Source organism: Semicossyphus pulcher, unplaced genomic scaffold (genome assembly GCF_022749685.1).
Source record: "Semicossyphus pulcher isolate SPU_LCO1_2020_fin unplaced genomic scaffold, fSemPul1.0.p SCAF_7, whole genome shotgun sequence".
NCBI lineage: Eukaryota > Metazoa > Chordata > Actinopteri > Labriformes > Labridae > Semicossyphus > Semicossyphus pulcher.
The window spans coordinates 6929797-6949294 of record NW_027211748.1 but is presented as its reverse complement, the minus strand read 5'-3'; the positions used below and the strand labels follow the sequence as shown (position 1 = coordinate 6949294).

Below are 19498 nucleotides of genomic sequence, written 5' to 3'. Positions count from 1 at the left end.
ATTTGTGTTGTTCTAAATAAAAACAAAGAAACAAGTTGACTTTTTCAATCTTTTTTTTTTTTTTTACAAAATCTTAAAGTGACATAACAGTGATGACCTGGAAGTACTATCGCTAATAAATATGGACAGAATGTGAACTGGAGACATATGAAACAGAAGAAATTAAATCTTGTGTGAACAAACCTCGACACAGTATGCCTCCATTTATTTAGACAAATCATGAATGACACATAAGCATTTGTCTTCTATACACGAGTGGTGCCACAGCATTTATGTGGGGTGGTGATTGAAGTAAACCGTTCAGGTCCATAGATCTTCAAATGAAGCAAAGCAGGATCTCAGTGTAAACGGCACCTCGAAGACTTTGATTTCCATCATTCAAATGGGCTGCGACCCTGAAAGAAAAGAGTTGGTTAAGTAGTCTGATAGCTGCATCTGTAGAGCTCCATGTGGACAAGTAAACAGTAATTACTAGTAATTGGTAATAGCTTATGGGATACTATTAGCTAGTGCTAATTCTAAGTCAAAAAGTGTTCTGAAGCGTCTGGCACGATGGTGAAATGCTTCTTGGTCAAGTGCCTCTCTGTGTGGAGCTAGACATGAAGGTTACATTACTAAGTAACAACTGAGAGCCAAAAAATAATCACAGTTGTGCTGATATTCATGAATCAGCACAACCTCCAGTGTGATACTGTTTTAATGCAACAGTAATACAAGCACCATATTAGTTAAAGTAACAAGAGATTATTATTTTTTGATCATCTAATCATTCTTTTGTCTCCGCCCACACAACTAGTTTGACAACTTTAGTGGAACTGAACTGTTGCCAAGCAACCCAAACTTTTGACTGCACTCTTGCTACTTTGTGTGTCTTTCAGCAGACCAGACACTTTGTATTATGTGCATTTATCTGTATGTTTACATTTATCAAGCAACCAGTGAAATGAGAGTCTAATTAAGTTGCTATGGTGGTCTGTGTTATTGTGACAAAGACCTCCTGCTGTTTATTGTTTATTATGGATCCCCATTAAACAGCACACCAATGTGAGTGCTAGTCTTCCTGCGGTTGTAATGGTAATAAATGGTATCAGAACACCTAAGGGAGAGTGGTTATACAACAGTTAGTTCCGACCAAGTAATCTGATTGGATAAGAGGCATTCCATGAGTGGCAATATAGAGAACAATATCACTTGGACTTTTCACTCTGTGTATCACTCCACCTCAGGCAGGTGTTCTGAATCCTGATAATTAACATTACAGCAGACCATGTATGTCCACATTAATCAAGCTGGTTCCTCTGAATCACACAGCAGACTCTTATTTCACTGGCTGATGATAAATTAAAACAAACAGATAAATGTACATGATAAAAACTGCTGATCTGTGGTAACCTGGAGACACAGAGTGCAGGAGAATGTTTGGGTTGCTTGGCAACAAAAGTCCACTTTCAGTTAAGTTGTGGGACTAGTTGAGTTGGTGGAGCAAAAAATAATCTGTTGATGATTATTACTGTTCACTACTATTTTCTGCTTGTGTAACTGTTGTATAAAAGCAATATCACACTCGAGGTTGTGACGTTATACTGGATATCACCGCTGCAGTGATTATCGTGCCTACGACCAAATCACAGCCGTGATGATATTCAGTACAACATCACTCCCTCTCATGTGATATTGCCTAGTTAAAAGTCATTATGTTGTTGTTTTCTATATCAGCACTAATGTGATGCTTTTATCCAATATTATTATTTTGTTTGAATTTGGGATTCTAATTTGACAGTGAGCAGGAAGGTTGTCGGTCTCTGTGTCGTCCTTGTGATTGATTGGCAACTTGTCCTTGGTGTATCCCACTTACCGCCCAGCCCCCAGTGACCCTCTGGGCGATCTAGTTAATGGAGCTAAGATGGATGGATAGTTTTAATAATGTTTTTCTACTTCACTTTATGTTGTATTTTTTTATTATGAGTTGAGACACAAATGACAGCAAAACTGACTTTTGTTTAATTTCACCAACATCACAAAACTATCTTCACTGAAAATTAAGGCTCTAGGAGCAACATCATTAGCTTTAGCTTTCATAACCAAAGACTGAATTTGTACAACGTTCTACTTCGTTGATGTTATACTTGTGTTCTTGTAATGTATCTTTTATTACAGAGATGGAAAACCAGCTACAGGCTACAAACCCGACCCCCTCCCCCATTAAAAAAAAAAATGTATTTGCATAAGAAGACAGACCCAGTTGATACAATCATAATTTGTCTCAATATATTAAACTTAGATCACAGATTATAGTTTGCGCATTAGAGGATCATAGATAACAGTATAGCCATTCATCCTTTTCCAAAAGCAAAATCAGTTAAAGGAAGAATATCCATCAGGGAAGACCCTTGTGGCTCTTTTCTTTATTATAAACACATTTTCCCATGATGCTGTTTTTTCAACATACCTGCAGGAAGTGCTCAAACTGAGGTTTCAGCGCCTTCATCAATATTTCTGCTGTGTCCAGGCAGGTTTGTCTCTGCTGCGCTTCAAACTCCTTCAAGAAATCATCATCATTATCAACTCTTTAGCTCATTTCCTGTCTGATCAATGTTGCATTTACAAAAATAAAAGAGGCACTACTTGACAGCAGGTTTACCTGTGTGTTAATGAGGTGTTCCTTGGAGGTAATGTGAGTCTGGACCGAGGCTGCAGATGTGGATACAAAGATTTTGCAAGCAGCACATTGGAAAAGTTCGATCTTTGTCATGTGGTCGTTTTCCTGCAGAGCTAACAAAACAAAAGATCAGACCGTACTTCAGCTGTCTGGAATAATAGATACTCTAATAATAATAATAATATTTTACATTTTAAAGTTATTTACCTTGAAGTGCACAATCATCTATTGCTCGACTACACTGACGGCTCTTATACAGCATGACATCCTGTAGAAATAAAACCACCTATCAACATCCAGACACATAAATGTCCAAACATTGTTTCTACAGTAAGATATTATTAGGTTAAACAAAAAGGAAAATGTTAGGAAGAAGACTGTAAAGACTATAGATTCAACCCAGGTTTAGTATATAACCATACTATGTACTACCTTACCTGTAAAAAGGCTATAATAATATCGTCGTAATTGTTCCCCTGTTGGATGTGCTCCAGGGTGTCCCAGTGACTCTTGCTTTCCAGGTGATCCTCCAGCTCCTGACCATTGGCAAACTCGACGTCACAAAGGTCACAGGTGATGGGGTTCCTAAAAGAAAAATATGAAGACAATCATGGTTGCAGAATATTTCTAACAGCAGCTACAGCCTACATCATCGTTATGATCGGGTCTTAGACTATATCTAAGACCCGAACATAACAAGGGTTTAGGAAGCAGAAAGATTCAGAAAGTAGAGTTAAATTAAGGCTATAAAGCTTCATTAGAACAAACACCCATTCACCATAGTCACACAGCAGCCATTATCCTCCGACTGTGATCCAGGTTGTGAGCCCTATAAAAGTAGGGAATATCATTTCATGTCTTTTTGATTGATCAGCAACTGAAAAGACAAAGCAGAGCAAACATTCGTGGGGATATTGATCCACATTTCAAAGAACAACTCACTTATTTAATAACCCATTAGCTATTTTAAGCCAAAAGCTAACTTTGGCTAATCCTTGCTAACAATACAGCTTGATAGCGTTACACAATACGATAGGAGAGGCGTACATTCCCAATCAATGTTATTATTAGCTAGTAAATGGTTGAATGCTAACTTTTGCTGTTGTCACATCATCGTAGGTTATCGATATTAAATATGTTTTAACCTTGTTAAAGCCCAACGTTCCCACTGGATCTTTGTATTTGCTGTCCAATCGAGAAGCAGTTCAATTGTGAGGATTCGTTGACTTTCCTATTTTCATACGACTTGCAACCTGGAACACAGCAGAACGAAATGATCCTTTTGATGACAGTATTTGAGCGTCCCACTCTGAGCTTGTTCGGGAAGAATGGCCGCATTGTGGGGAATTGACCCAAAAGGACTCCATTCGTCATCAGTTTGCCCAGAGCAAGCAAGTCAGAAAAAGTGATGCTTTGTTGTTGTGATTTCTTAAACTAACCGTGGCTAACATGGAGCTAAAAATGTTGCAATGTTAATATGTATATGTACACAGCTCTGGAAAAAAACTACGAGACCACTCCAAAAATATGTTTTTCTCTGGTTCTTCTATTTATAGGTTTGTGTTTCTGTTAAATGAACTTTTGTTTAAACAACATTTCTCCTTTCTTCCAAATCAAATATTCTCATTTAGGTCTTTTTGTTTGCATTTGCTAACTGGTTTAGACAACAAAAAGATGTGTTTCAGCCATTGAATAATGCAAAGACAAGTTCATGTTCAATTCTAAACAACAGAATAATAATGTTTTAACTCAGGAAGAGTTCACAAATCAATATTTGACAAATTTGGAGGAAGAACCTGTTTTTTAGTTACATCTTTCATGTGTCTTGGCATGCTCTCCACTAGTCTGTCACTTTGCTGTTGTATGACGTTACACCACTCTTGGAGCAGCTCGGTTTCAATGGCTTGTGACCATCCATCTTCCTCTTGATCACATTCAGGAGGTTTTCAGAGGGGTTCAGATCTGGATTGGGCTGACCAGGACATGTAGAGAGAGAGATGCTGATTTAAGGAACATTAGAGTGGTCTCTTATTTTTTTCCGGAGCTGTATATGTATACCCAGTGTATACATCATATCACAATGTGTTAAAACTGACGTGGCTTACGTACATTTTTGCAGTTCGTTACAAAAAGACTATGTTAGCAGCTTTGCACAAGAGGTTTGGAGTTCATTCAGATTGGGCATTTAGAGTGACACCTTGGGACAGAATTGTGTGAATCTCCACTCCTTTACCATATAATGGTAATTTATCCCAATTATCTCAGGATTTTAGTAACGCTTTCTTTGCTCTGGCTTTCATTTGTGCATACAAGTAGTGAGGTTAAACCTGTGTCACCTTGAAGCTTAATACATTATCAACTGATGTGACATGAATATGTATTTGTAGACATAAGAGCATCAATAGCTTTGGATCTTACTGGTCCATCGCTATATTTTTGTTCCCGAGTCTTGTCATCTTGCCTGAAGGTGAGATTTGGTCCAGATCTGTTGAACATTGTAAAAACACACAATTATTTTCAGCATCAGGTTACAGAGGAAATACATTTACATATGGCAGAAATTATAAACATACCGTCAATTTTTAGTGTCAAAACAATAGGCGATTTGTTGCCTCTCTATCAAAATGTCAATTTACCCTTTTCAACGTATTCCAACTGTTGCTGATAGTCCTGCTTTAACCTGGGAGGTGATAATCTAACAGTGGTCATCTACAGAGGGGAGAATAGGAACCGACAATCAGAGGGAAGCAGAGACTGTCTGTCAAGCATTAAAAAAACCCAATAAGCAGGCTTTGTCATACTTCAGTCTTACTTCTCCTTCTGGTGATACCTCTCTTCTGTACTCTGGGACTGTTATCCTCTCCTCCCCGTTGGTCCTCTGTTCCCCATAAGATGCAGGAAACGGTTGGGTGGATGAGCCAGGAATGGCCCTGTCAGGGCTGCAGACTCGGTGGTCCAGGGGTACACTTATGGAGCCATAACCCGTCAGGTCAATCGATTCAGGGTCTGGGCTATAAGCCCGCTGATCAGGCAGACTATGACCTGGACTGAGATTTTGACTCTCGTTTGGGGTTGTTTCAGTGCTAAGGTCAATCCTGTTGAGGGGTCGGCTCCCTGGCCTCAGGATGGATGAGTCCCAGCGGCTGCAGCCTCTACCTGGAGACAGACTCTGACTTTCCTGATCCTCAGCCAGATTGGATTGGTTGTGGTCTTGTGCCTGTGGCATCTCTGGCTCGGAGTCTGATGAAGCAGGATCGTAAGGATTATAAAGCTCTTCCCTGAGGGAGACAGAGAATTAGTGTTTGAGTGTGGTACATGCCATTTATTATTTTTTGATCACCTGTGAGTGCTTGATGCCATTAGGTACTGACTCTTTTCTGCCACTTTTACCTCACAAGGTCCATCTGGAATAATATGTAATGAGGTCATCTTCAGACAGCCTAAATTTTAACATTTTAAAGACACAGTTAAAGGCTCAAATGTGGGTTGCCTGGATTGTGACTACAGGAGATATCACTCTCTATTTACATGTTGTCTATATACTGTAAACATCACTAAGTGGCTTACTTCTTTGGACTGCTACTGATCTTTTCCTCAGAGGTGCCTTCTTCTGCTCCATCTAATGCTTTGAATGATGATTTCCATTTGAAAGCAATAGGTCCTGTATAGTACAAAAAAGTAGAGAACAAGGAGGACCATTTATTTAAGAGAATCAGAGATGCATTCAGAAATATAATCTTTGATTACGACAAAGAAGTAGTATCAGTGAATTGGAGCAACTCGTGTGGGTCATTTCTGTTGACTTTATTAGTTCATATTATGACAAGAATTGGTAAAGACAATCCCCAATTGTGATTTTAGTTGGTTGGTATGTAAATTACAATGGTTGTAAATACATGAGCTGTTATGGCCTTATGTGGAAATCTCGTTAGCCTGTTTCTAGATGTCCTTGAATATCCACGTTACCTTCACGTCTCTGGAGCTTAGGATCATAACCAGACCTCCTGTTTGAGTAGCCTGCTAGCTTCACTGAGAGGAACTTCATTGCTTCTTTATAGCCTAAAGGTATTCTGTTTATGACAAAAACATAAAAGAAGCGTAACACTAAAAAGCAAGTGAATATAACAGCACATCGACATGACTGCAGTTTAAATGTGTTTTATCAGTGCAAACATCCAAATATCAGTTAAGTAAACTTAGCTAGCTTAGCAGTGTTTCTACTGACTAGCTTTAGCTACGTGGCTAACCACAGAACAGTTCATTGCTAATCTTGTTTATGATATCGTAAGCGGTTAATCTTATGGCATGCACCCTCAATATACAGTCAACATAAAGACTGTCAGATACTAACACAGGGGGCACAATTGCTCGACGTTTTAATGTGAAACTTTCCCAGTTAAGGGAAATATACGCCCAGCATTAGCTACATGTTGGGACTGCACGGAGCAGAGAGTTACCTTTCAATCTGGTGCCTTTTTCTTTTGCCTCTACGTTTCACTGCGGGTATGCCAGGAACATTATTGTTCTGTGGGTTCATTGTTGGGTTGTTTTATCGATGCAGTCAGGTTAGCATGGGCGAGAAGCAAGGCTAAACTCAACAACTAACAGCTGGCTAATAATTACTGATACCTGCCGACAGGTGTCAGCATGCTGCAACACATGATGGCTAAAATGACCCTCCAAAGTACATAACAGAAGAGCACGCCTGTTTAAATGTCAGGGAAACAGGTTCCCTATTCCGTCTGTGTCAATTAAATGCCGGTGATAGTAGTGCTAAGAGGATTCCTTTATGTCTCTGTAGTTTTGAATTTAAGTTTCTCAGCAAAAAAGAGCGTCATAAAAATGCATTCAGCCTTGTTATACACCGTTTTCCTTTCTTACTTTTCCTTTGTGCATTATATTCAGTTTGTTTCAGACTGAACATGAACTCTACTTGTAGGCACAGCACTTTTTGAAACTTTATTTTTGTCACAGTGTTCCTCTACAAGACAAGGAGTCCAATTTAGCTAAATCAGCACTTTTAGTTGTGTGTATTCCTACAGTACCTTGCATGAATATTCACCTCCCTTGGACTTTTCCACATTTAACATTGTTACAACCTGGAGTTCAAATAGACTTATTTGTGCTTTTTATGTTTTTTTAGCAAACAAAAGCAGTCCAAAAAGCAGACATTTAATGGATGCCCAAGTTAACCTGAAGGTTTCAAAGCAGAGCAGAGTTTCTTATTTTAATTTTGTATAATTTTGAACCCATGTGACATCACCACCTCCCACTTCAAAAGTATTAAATGTCGACCCATTGCATGCAACCCCATTAAAACCCATTTTATTTATCAGTTTTACCTTGATATCTTTCAGAAAAGTTAAAGGAGGGTGAATACTCATGCCAGCAACTGTATAAACCTTTTATCCAATAATAATACTAGAAACCAGTTGGCAAGAATAAGCTTTCCTGGTGTCCCTGGAGTTCTAGGACCACAGGGAGGACGGTTGCTCAAAGTGGGCCAGAGGGCCTCAAAACCCGCAGATGTCCTTAGTTTCTGTTGGTTTGTTAAATGGCTTATTTGCAAATGCTTGTAAATATGCACCACTAAAGTACAATATCATGCAGCGATCAGAGCCTTAGGGCGCGCCTGCATCATTACCTGTCTTTGTGTGCCTGTGTGATAATTTGCATCCTGCTTAGCAGTGAATAAATTGGTTGTTTACTAAATTACCCCAAACAATTGATCAGTTAGGGCTGCAGTTAATTTTTTCACTCCCCAATCTGTTAGTCTAGTAATGGAAAAATTGAAAATGTACATTAATCCTGCTTTTGCTGACAGTTACACAACTTTGGAAACCATTGCAGAACATGTATACATGTATCTCATATGCTTGTTTATACTATAATGCAGTAACTTCACAATAAAGAAAAAAAAGCACTCTTGTTTTGAAATCAGTGGAAAAGTTTTGCTAAGCTAATTGAGCAGCAGTGTGAGTTTTGGCCTTTAAAACTAGAATGGTATATTTGAAGAACAGGTAAATTCTCAGACAAATCTCGTTACTCAGAATATGATTGCACAGCCATCAATTAGAGGCTGAACAGAAGACTACATACATGCATAACACACATGACCCCTATGACACGGTCAAGATCCACACAGAAACAGTGAACGTATTGTTCAGGACTCTGTCGCTCACATAAATAATGTTAGTGGTTCGCAGAGGATCATCATGTTCCCGACCCGTGTACTGGAGAACTGAACAGCCCGATAGGAATTTTTGGCAAACATTTCATCTATAGGATTACATGGATGGATGAACACAAGACGTCTGTCTTTATCATGTTAACATTAGACATCTGCTGAAAGAGATTATGGATTATGTGGGTTAAGCCTCATAAATCAGAAAAAAGTGGTTCCCATGAATCACGGAGGTCACTTTAACCTTGTTCACTATTTGTCACTTCATGACATGACAATAAATCCTTGGCTAAAGGGCCCCGTATGGAGGCCCGGAAAGGACAAGAGAGAAAGAAAGGAACCTTTGGAAAATGTTAGTGAAACTAACATCAAGCACTTTAACTAACGCAACACAGGTGCTATTAATTAGATCATTTATTGCTGTACTGTCATAACTGCTGAGACAGAGGTGTTGTTAATCATTAGTTCCACCAGTTTACTTCTTGCTATGTAAAAGGGCTTAATGTGTTTCCATACCCATACTTCTATACTATTTAGTTTGCAAGAAAACGATTATGTATGTCCTAATACATGTATGTCAAACAGGGAACAGTTCACTAGAGATGATTAAAAAAAACAAATGTTTTCTGATGTTAATAAAACTTTAAAAAATAATCAAAATTCTAGTAAGAAAAAAACAAAATTACATGTAAAGTGCAGATAAGAGCCTAATGTCATGTGTGTAATGTGAAAATTAAAGTATAAGTAGTTAGAAACATGCACGAAAAGACACATGCAGGTCAGGTTTTTGTTCATGTTTTTTTGTTTTTAAAGTTAATCTTTGCTCCATTAGTTACAGATTGAAATCAATGCTTTAACTGTGTGAAGGCGGAGTGGTGCAATATATTTTCTGCTTTAAGCTGGGAGCAGGACAGAAATAGTTTCAATAACACTTGTGTCTAAATGATAAGGAATGAAGCCTAACCTTCCCAAAAGATCTAATGTAAATCTACAAGGTTTAAATATATGGGATTTTTAATGGAATTTAAGCATCACAATCAGATTAAGCAATCAGATGCCCGACTTAACTCCAACCAAAAAGATCCATATGTGTCGGTTGTATTTGCAGTATACTGGCTGCAGCGGAGTGTGCAGTCGCTGTGTATGAAGCAGATAAATAATAATCAGACATTCATCTAAAATCTTGTTTTATTGTGCCATAAAGTTGTGAACTTTGAGCAAATCACCAAGGTGTTACAGCAGCTCCTGGGAACACACACTGTATATAGACCTACACAGAAATACATTGAGAATAATGAAGGCAGACATGTTTGTTATCATTACATGATGCTGACATGTGGAAATAATCAGTCCTACCTGTGACCGTCTCTGTTACACATCTTTAAAGCATGATTAAAAAAACAGAAAGTTGACAGATTTCCCTTCCTTTATCAGCGCACGTTGTTACTAGGACATGTTATCACCAAGGACATTCAACGATCTTCAAATCATTACATTTTGTGCAAATGAATTACTATAGGCCTTTAGCATACAATCTCTACAAGAAGAAGATAAAGGTTCATTTCTGGTGCTTAGTCTCCACCTGAGTTTTACAACTCTGAACTCATTCTGTTAGCTACGAGACATTGAGAAAAAAAAGGTTCAATAATGTCAACAAAAGTTAAAGAAAAAAACAACTACCAGGAAGGGAGTGTTGCATTGTGAAGTCTGTTATAACATGTAGACATTGCTGCGTGGGTAGCATCTGTATGAAAAACTGACATGGAAACATGTTATAGTCATATTTGGCCTTTTGTCCGTGAAAGCCCTCACTGTAAAAAAATAGCAGCAGTTAAGGCAAAAAGATTGTTCCCCGTGGTTACAATTATACCTGAGTACCTAAACAACGATGATAAATCTACATACTGTGTCATTGGAGGAAACAGTTTTGGTCTAAGGAGTGTTACAGCTAAAAGTCTAATGTTTCATTACTCAAAGCTAAGATCCCAAAAGGTCGCTGAATAAGACACGTACTCAGCAACAAGGAGAGCAATCTGTACCATTTTTATACATAAGCAACTAAGACAAACCATTAAAATAATCAAGAAAATGCATTCATTTTTAAGGATATTACAATAATAAAAACTCTACTCTAACATCCATTATACAGACTTTCATGTACCGCAAGAGGTGCCAGCCTGTCTGAGTCGTGGTTTTAGTGCTATAAGCAATCTTGGAACCAATCGTCTAATATCTGACGGCGATATAACCTCTGGGAGTAAAGGCCAATTTTTTTAGGTCTTCCAGAGTGGCTAGTGGTTATTCAGGTAAGGCCAACACCTTCCTTTCTGTCAGCTCCTTGCTGTTTGACTCACAACTTGAGAAATTAGTTGGAGTTGAGGTACGACGTCCATGTCAGGATTGTTAGCTGAACTTACACTCAGATAATTGTGTATCGGAGATGAATAAAAAGCTAACTTGTTGTCAGATGGTAGCTGAATGGTTGCAGAATTGCATTATGGTCAATGCATTTTGCCTCTTTTGCTCTACACACAAGCCAGAGAGCACTGAAACGCTAGTGGACCACTTGGACTAAAAACAGAAACCAGAACGCTTCAGACATCAAACATCTCCTCCCTGGCCGACAGATTCTGTATTTATAAGCAGTATCTGTTTATAGAGATTTTGCTATGAGCCGCTGGAAAAGGATGGGTTGGTCTCTTGGCTGATACTCTCCTTCACTTCCACGGGCAGTGCATCAAAGAGATGGTCCTCTACAACCAGGCCGCTCTTGCGCAGCATTCGGCAGTTCCCCAGCTGGGCGGGGAGTCTGTCCAGACAGTTTCCTTTCAGCTCCAGCTGTGTGAGCTGCACCAGCTGACCCAGCGCCTCTGGCAGAACCGTAAGCGCATTGTTCCCTAGGCACAGCACCTTCAGCTTGTTGCATCGGAACATCGGCTTGGGCAACACCTCCAGTTTGTTGGAGTTGATGGCGAGGTGCTGCAGGTTGTGGAGGAGCCCCACATCTGGAGGGAGCACTGTGATGGAGTTGTGGCCCACGTCCAGGTGCCGCAGTTTGGGCAGAGTGAACAAAGCTGGAGGCAGGGACTCAAGTTTATTGTGAGAGAGGTGGAGAGCCTCCAGAGACTTGACTTGTCCGATGGATGAGGGGATGGTGATGATTTTGTTGTGCCACAGTTTGAGGCATGTCAGCCTCTTGAGGTGCTGGAAGCTGATGATCTCCTCGATGGTCCGGATGTTGTTGGATTTCAGGTCCAGTTCCTGAAGGTTGGTCAGGCTGAAAATGGCGTGGGGAATCCTCTCCAGTTCGCATGTGTGAAGCTCCAGTTCAATGAGACAGGTCATTTTTTTCAGACTGTTCAGTACCATCAGTTTAGTACCATCATTGTGCACCACTAACTTAATCAAATGTGGTGACAGCTCCGTGATGTTTGTGGGCATTTTCGTGAGGTTGCTCTTTAAGCATAAGGTCTTTAAATGCCTCAAATCCCGCATGGACTCCAGACCGATCATTTTGTTGTTTTCTGAGCTCAAATTTCCGATCAGGTTAAGCTCCCTCAAACTCCTCAGCAAGTACACCCACGTTGGGATCTCGGCGACATCGGTGAACTTGACGTGAAGGCAGCGGAGATGATCGCGCAGGAAAGCAAAGCCGGTCTGCTCCACCTTAGCCGGACAGTGGCTGAGGTGCAGCTCCTGCAGGCTGGTCATCTGGGAGACCTTTGCAGAGAATCTGACCTCAGGAATCAGCTCCAGTCTCAGCAATTCTAAGTCTGTGAGGTCAAACACTGCGTTCGGGAGACCAGAGAGCATGAAGAGGTACAGCTCCTGTTGGTCCTGTGCGTTCCGAGACACAAGCTGCCTCAGTTTCTCAAAGGTCCACTCGTGATTGAGGCTGATCTCCCTCAGCTTGTTTTCACTGACCTCGGACAAGAAGACACCGAAGCGTTTGGAGTAGAGTTGGTCGTACTGGTCAACCATGTGTAAGAGGAATGCAAAGTCGTTTTTGACATCAGGAATGTCGCTGAAGCTGCTCTCCTCTCTGACCTTTTCAAATGAGTACTCTTTCAGGGGTCGCCGAAACACCCAGAAGAGAGAGTACAAGCAGGCCATCCCATAGATCAAAATCAGAGCCATGTAGCTGATTAGCAGCTTGTTGAGCATGAACGCCATGTTGTGCGTACAGAAGAACTTTCTGTATCCTGTCAGCTGTTTAATATCCGGTTCACAATCATGCTTAAAGTTGATTTTAGCCAAAAAGGTAGACGTGTAGGACAATATCAAAATAAACTTGACTGTTTTGACAGCGGTCTGCGCTACATAAAGCTTGTAGATAAAATCACTGTCCTCCACGTGAGCTCGGAATTTTCTCACTTTCTCAAATAAGGCTTTGGCCTGCTCGCCATCTTTCTTATCCAGGATTGTCATACTGCTTGGCACCTCTGCGATGGGCTTATCTGCAGAGAACTTCACCCCGAGCATGGGTGTGGATGAGTTGACATTTGTGCCTTCATCTTTCCCCTCTAAAGAAACCTGCTTTGGTGCTGAGGAGGTGCCGGTTAACCTCTGTTTGTTCTCCTCCGAGTCCTCACACGCTGTTTCAGACAAAGCCTTCGTCGTCCAGGGAGACTCAAAACATCTGCCCAGGATAGAAACAAAATGCTCGATCTTTGAGCTGGTTTTGGGGTACTTGAACCAGAAATTGCTACTGACCATGAGGACAAGCGTGTGGATGAGGGTGAGGTATGGAAAGTACTTGGAATACCAGGGCAAGGCAACGTGGTAGCATATTTGGTTGATGAAGATATACTGTTGATAGTCCAGGTTGGTCCTGACCCCTGTGGGTTGAGGTTGATTGAGATATTTCTCCGCCACCACAGACGTGTGTTGGTGTGTGACGTGGATCTCATGAACGACTTCGTCCGGTAAGTCTTTAGTGACGAGGGGGGCGCTGGTCATCAGGGGGGACCCGGGGGCAGCAGATGAGGCCTGCGTGGTCTGCTGAGGAAAGGGGTTCGGTTTAGCTCCTGACGCCTCCTCAGGCTCCTCCAGACACGGCAGACAGGCCACCTGGTCCTTGGTGATCTGCATGGTCATGGCGAATATGGCCAGCATGAGCATGACCAGGCCCAGGTAGTCCATGAAGACATCCCACCATGGCTTCAGGATGCGGTACGTCGGCTGGATGTCGTTCAAGGAAGCAACCTCAGTGAGTGTGAACATCACTGCAACAAATAAAGGACAGTCAGTCAATCTCCTTTTTATGTATGTATGAAAACAAACTAATTATAGATGAAACAGTTAGTTGATTAATCGATTAGTTGACAGAGAGAAAAATTAAACAGCAAGTATTTGGAAACATTCAAACCCCGGCTGTCCCAGCTTCTCGAGCAGTTGCTACTTTTCTCAGTTTTATATCTTTGTAAACCACATCTCTTCTGGACCGCCAGAGTTTGGGAGTAATAACTGAGTCAGGAACATCATCAAAAAACTTCCAGTCATGCGTTCCCAAATACATACTTTATCCAAAATATATCAGAGCTCAGCTCACTTCTAACAGTATCCACTGTCCTCTCTCTCAATGAAGGCTTAAAAGGCCCACAAAAATCCTCTTTAAAAAAGTCATGATCTTCTTCACACTCGATTACCTTAACTCCCTCCTTTCGGCATAAACCAAAAAAGCACTCTCTTTCCTCAGACTAGTTCTGAATGCAGCATCCCAATACTGGCTTCCCTCCACTGGCTCCCTGTTAGTTTTACAATTGGTGTTAAGACTTTGCTGGTAACTTTGAAAGCACATCTAGACCTAAACACAGGGTATATAGCTGAAATTTAGACACCTTATGAGCCGGTCCACAGCCTTACATTCTCAGATGAGGCCTTTCTGTTCGCTTCTATCGTCTGTCATTAGTCATACTTCTGTCTTTTAATGGCTGTGTTCTATCACGTTTTTGTCCTCTTGCTTTAACTTTATATTAACTCTTCCTTTAAATTGTCTTGCTTTGGTTGGTCTTGTCTGGGTTTCTGTGGTTGTGTTTCCATCTGAGTATCCAGTTTTAACTTTTTCAAAGCACTGTATAAACTCTGCTTTTAAAAGGTGCTATATATAGACATTTATGACTATTATTAGCCTAATTACAAAACTTGGCATCTGAAAGCATCTTTTTCAAATATGTGAAGGTCATTAAGCACCGTTTTCTGCCATTTCACAGAACAAGCAATTACTTGAAAAAATAAATCCTCGCACTAACTACGATAAATTGTTCTCAAATTCCTCCTTTGGATTACCAAATTCTGAAATTACAACCGAGTAATCTTTCAGGAAACCAAAATAGTGTTTGGCTTGAGTTTCTAGAGCACAAACCTGCACCCTTAACTTTTAGCTTTCTGGGTCAAATCAGGGGCATGTTGCCAAAAGTGAAGATCCATGTTGTACTCCCTGCTAAAACTGCGAAAGTGTAGCCCCCGAGCGTACAGGGTGTGAATGTGTCACTTATCATTATGTGCTGAATTCCCTCCCTCCCTCTAACTGCTCAGTCTTGTTTCATTCAGTAATGTTTTAATGATGTTAAAACACAGAGTCAGGGTTTAGCTAAATCCAGGCGTATTACAACGTGTTATTACTGGAACAGAGCAGAGGCCTTTGATGTAGGGATAATAAGTCTACAAACTGGTCTGACTCACTAAGACATTTGGCACATGTGTTTCTTTTATAGTAGCTCTGTGTTTCTGACTCAGAGGATGTGGCACTTTCTGTAACAGCTGGATCCTTTATCCGGTATCATCTTTCATCTGTTTACTGCTTGTTATTAAAAAATGCATTTTATGAAATATTAAAATAAGGATAAGTGTGTTTCCGTGAGTAAATAAATATGCCAGCTTGATAACTTTGTTATTTCTTTAAGCTCCAGGACCTACACTGAAAAGCCATATCTCTGTGACACATTTTGAATATTTAATACTGAACTACTCACTGAGGCAGAGGACGTCCTGAACCTGCTGAACTGCACTCAAAGAACAAGACATTTCTTGCAAGTAAGAAAAGTTGATTTGGAGCATTTTAAAGAAGAAAATATATATTTGTCTTATCCAGTGAGGTATTTTGTTTTAATGTAGAAGATAACCTATTTAGCACTTCTAACCCAATTTTTCTTTTATCTGATTATTCTTCAGGCTTCAATCGTTTCCACATCATGGTTCATTTCAGAGCAAGACTCCAAATATATGTAGTGTGTTTTCTGCCAAATTGTGACCCTACTATATGCATGAAATTTCCTCTAATTTAAGGCTGGCTGTATTATATGTTTTGTGCCAGTTGCAAATACACAGTGGTAATATACTGAAATGGTATGGCTAAAACAGCAGCTGTAAGATTCTGACATCCTGACCATTTCTCACAACTTTTCAGTAACTTTATTAGGATAAGTTAATCAGACATCCATCACTGTTTCTATTCTAATTGTTTTCCTGTGTATTTCACAGTAACGCATCTCCTCTGAAAGGAAAGACACAGAAGCTATTAGCTGAAATTGATTTGGTTTTCAATTTCAGTGCGTCTTCACCACAGCCTGACAGATATATCATGGGCCGATATTTCACAAGGCTTTTTTCCTGTTGATATCAATTTTAGGGGGATAAATAAATAACAATAATAATAAATTAACTGATAAGGCGACCAATACAATGAATTTTTCAGCTGGATTGAAAAGAAAAGACCTTTTCTATTCAGATGATAAACCAAAGTGACTATGTAAAGGCTTCATTGGTAAACTTTAAACTTTGTGAAACACTATCTATTATAAATTGTTCACCAGTTCTAAAGTGGACCACCGCTTGCTGAGCTGTGATGCCCTACTACATGAGCTGCAGACAGTGCTAACAATGGAGTCGGACATGACACCATTTTAAACCATGCCAAGAATTGTTTTCTCCGTTATATATCCGGTTTCTATATCGGTAGAAAAAATGTGTTGATACCAATATATCTGTAAAAGGCCCATATCGGCAGATAATATCGGTACAACAAAAATATCGGTTGCAGTCTAATGTCAAGACTCTTCAATATCTGCCAGATTGTAGGACGACTTCAGGACGATAAGTATTATTTTCCCCCCTTTATCTTGAAATGATGTCTTCTCTCAAGGAAGCCAGTAAGCTATCTGACATCGGCATTATAAAGCAGCACACTTGGGGGTTAATGTATGGCTGGTGTTTTCTCAGTGTTATAATATTCATGGGTTTTTTTTCACACAGAAGACACTGACAGGTCAAGCGTCTAAATAATTAAATGTATGTTCCATTTAGCTGCTTTGGTTTCAGTGTTTCTGTGCTTTTTATGCAATGACAACTCAGAAAGGTTTTAGCCTTTTTAGTTTCACTTCCCATATCTAAAGTTTGTTTATTGTTATTTTATGATACTTAGTTCCGATGCTGATAAAGGTTGTCAAGTCTAAATAAATTGTAAGTCAGTGACTGATCATAAATCAGAGCCATGTTTAGATATTGGCAAACATGTCTAAGTGTGTTTATGTTCTCGATAATGAAAGAGTTTATGGGGTTTCACAGTGGTTTATGATTATCAAGCCTCAAACAGACCTATCAGGCAAAAAGAAGCGGAAGGGCGGTGATCTGTCCCCCTCCTCTGATCTGGATTAAACCTGTAGAGGAACAGGTTGCACTAAACACACCGACTGCTTAAAACTGGTCTTACCATGTGATAGGCGCCACTGCATTGCATAATTAAGATAACTTATGAGTTTAAAGATGGCTCCCAGACAATTTAGTGTAAACTAACTACAGCCATGTCTGCGGGTTAGACATGGGCTCCAGACACAGAAGAAGTAGGTCGCAAACTCGGCACGAGGAAAACAGGATATATGCGTGTTTATATGTAGGCACGATTTTCCACCACAAGAGGAAATAAGACATCTCTATGGTTGGCTGAAACATTAGACTTCTTTTTCTCACGTGAGGGGTTCCTGCGCAGTAAGTTGTCTGTTGTTGTACCGGGTCAGGTGACTTGTTGAAACATGTGAAATTGAGAAGCAGCATGTGCCCCGGCGTTAAACATTCACACCACCTGGTAACCAGGTTCTTATCTAAAAACACATGATCTCTTACGGCCACGCGGAAAGAGAGAGAATCAGTCGAGTTACTGATTATTAGTATTATTTTGTTATTTATTTTTTTCAAGTATTTATTAAAAACACAGTAAAGGAAAATATACTTACTTCCTCCGGTGTGGCGTTATCTAAATCCAATTATTTCTTCCTCAGCCTGCATGCCACTTTTCGCTCCGTTGCTCAGGTGCGCCTCTAACCTAATTTCTCAGCCCCGTTAAACAGTGCGGGAATGACGCCGGTGTGTCAAACAAAGCTCTGAACAACATTTGTTTGACAGCGCGGTTTATCAGCCGCATCCCTCATACCTGAGCCCGGGCAGCGGAGCCGGCTGCTTGACCGAGCGTTAAGCAATATGCGCCGGCAGACCTCCAGTGTAATGTATTTCTAAGAAAAGGCAGATCCAATATGGAGCCGCACAGACCGCTGTTGTGGGTGTTATGGGCGCTTCTGATTGGAGGATTTCATTACGGCAACTTCCCGAAGACACTGCCTGCTTGCCGGCTGCTTGCTTATCTGATGCTGCATTCAAAGAGCGTGGGACAAAGAGCAACCGACACAGTCAACGGCTAGGCTGAAAAGAACACGAAGTTTACACAGACTTTTTTTGTAAGCGCCATTCCCATTGTGACCCCAACTACCTGTTAATCCGTCACATAGGCCTATCAGTAACGGAAAACAAAACATTATTATTTATTCCCGGGATTTTGCGCATGTCTCGTATCAGCAAGCAAAGATAAATAATGTATTCCTCCCCTGGGGAAAAAACTGTTTACAACATTTAAATCAAGACCAAAGGCCACTTCAGCAGTCAGCAAATTACGTTCGCTGACGTGCACAACGTTAGCAAAAAGAGGAGCAGATCGAAGGGGGACCATTTGTGTGTGTGTGGGGGGGAATTGAACATACATTTTATTCACATACAGGAATATATTATAATTATCTTATCAGGCTAATAACCGGAGTTAATCATGCTCACAATTCGCTATTGATTTCCACGAACTGAAACGTGAGCAATCTTGTCTCCCGACGTAACGTGAATGCATCACCAGCTTCCCTCTCTTTGTTTCAGTCTCAGACACCACAAAGTGCTTCATATTCCTGATATAACTTTAGCTGACTAATTCAGACTTATAACATGTGCCTTTTGTGAGACGACAATTGTCCGACATGCCACATAATGTTACCAACATTGTTCTCTCTCTTTATCTATTCTTTATTCTTTAATCTATCTATCTATTTATCTATCTGTCTGTCTATCTGTCTATCTATCTATCTATCTATCTATCTATCTATCCATTTGTATTGACAAACTCAACAGTCAATAGGACCCTGTGCTGAGTGCTGAAGTCATGCATTATTTCCAGCTCTGTCTGGATTTGGTTGATGATGCACCGGGTGCAGGAAGTGTCTCCTCAGTTGCAACCCATACAGGTTTCAACCGGTCCTGGGCTGCTGGCTGCTGGCACTCTGTTCTCGCTCACGCTACCCTTGTACTTTGAGAGGAAGAAAAAAAGAAAGAAAGAAAGAAGGAAA

The 19498-nt window shown here is 40.4% G+C and overlaps 2 protein-coding genes across 2 annotated transcripts; both read right to left on the bottom strand.

The window, feature by feature from the left end:
* Positions 1-23: 23 nt before the first annotated feature.
* LOC138611240 (uncharacterized) lies at positions 24-7256 on the bottom strand. The gene is made up of 11 exons (XM_069684223.1): positions 7117-7256; positions 6626-6729; positions 6227-6320; positions 5472-5937; positions 5296-5368; positions 5078-5144; positions 3097-3244; positions 2867-2927; positions 2642-2772; positions 2450-2539; positions 24-395 (listed from the first exon to the last, which is right to left on the bottom strand). Exons 1-11 carry the CDS (start codon positions 7194-7196, stop codon positions 375-377), a joined length of 1335 nt encoding a protein of 444 aa, XP_069540324.1. The 5' UTR covers positions 7197-7256; the 3' UTR covers positions 24-374.
* A 2785-nt stretch (positions 7257-10041) lies between these two features.
* lrrc8da (leucine rich repeat containing 8 VRAC subunit Da) lies at positions 10042-18308 on the bottom strand. The gene is made up of 2 exons (XM_069684221.1): positions 18074-18308; positions 10042-14068 (listed from the first exon to the last, which is right to left on the bottom strand). Coding segments are annotated over exons 1-2 (2559 nt in total). The 5' UTR covers positions 18075-18308; the 3' UTR covers positions 10042-11510.
* Between the last annotated feature and the right edge of the window lie 1190 nt (positions 18309-19498).

Coding starts and splice junctions, on each gene's coding strand:
- LOC138611240 (XM_069684223.1), bottom strand. CDS start 7,196: ATGAACCCACAGAACAATAATGTTCCTGGCATACCCGCAGTGAAACGT. Junction 5,145..5,295: donor GTTGGAATACGTTGAAAAGG/GTAAATTGACAT, acceptor AATGTTCAACAG/ATCTGGACCAAATCTCACCT. Junction 3,245..5,077: donor AAAAATATAGCGATGGACCA/GTAAGATCCAAA, acceptor TTTTTCTTTTAG/GAACCCCATCACCTGTGACC.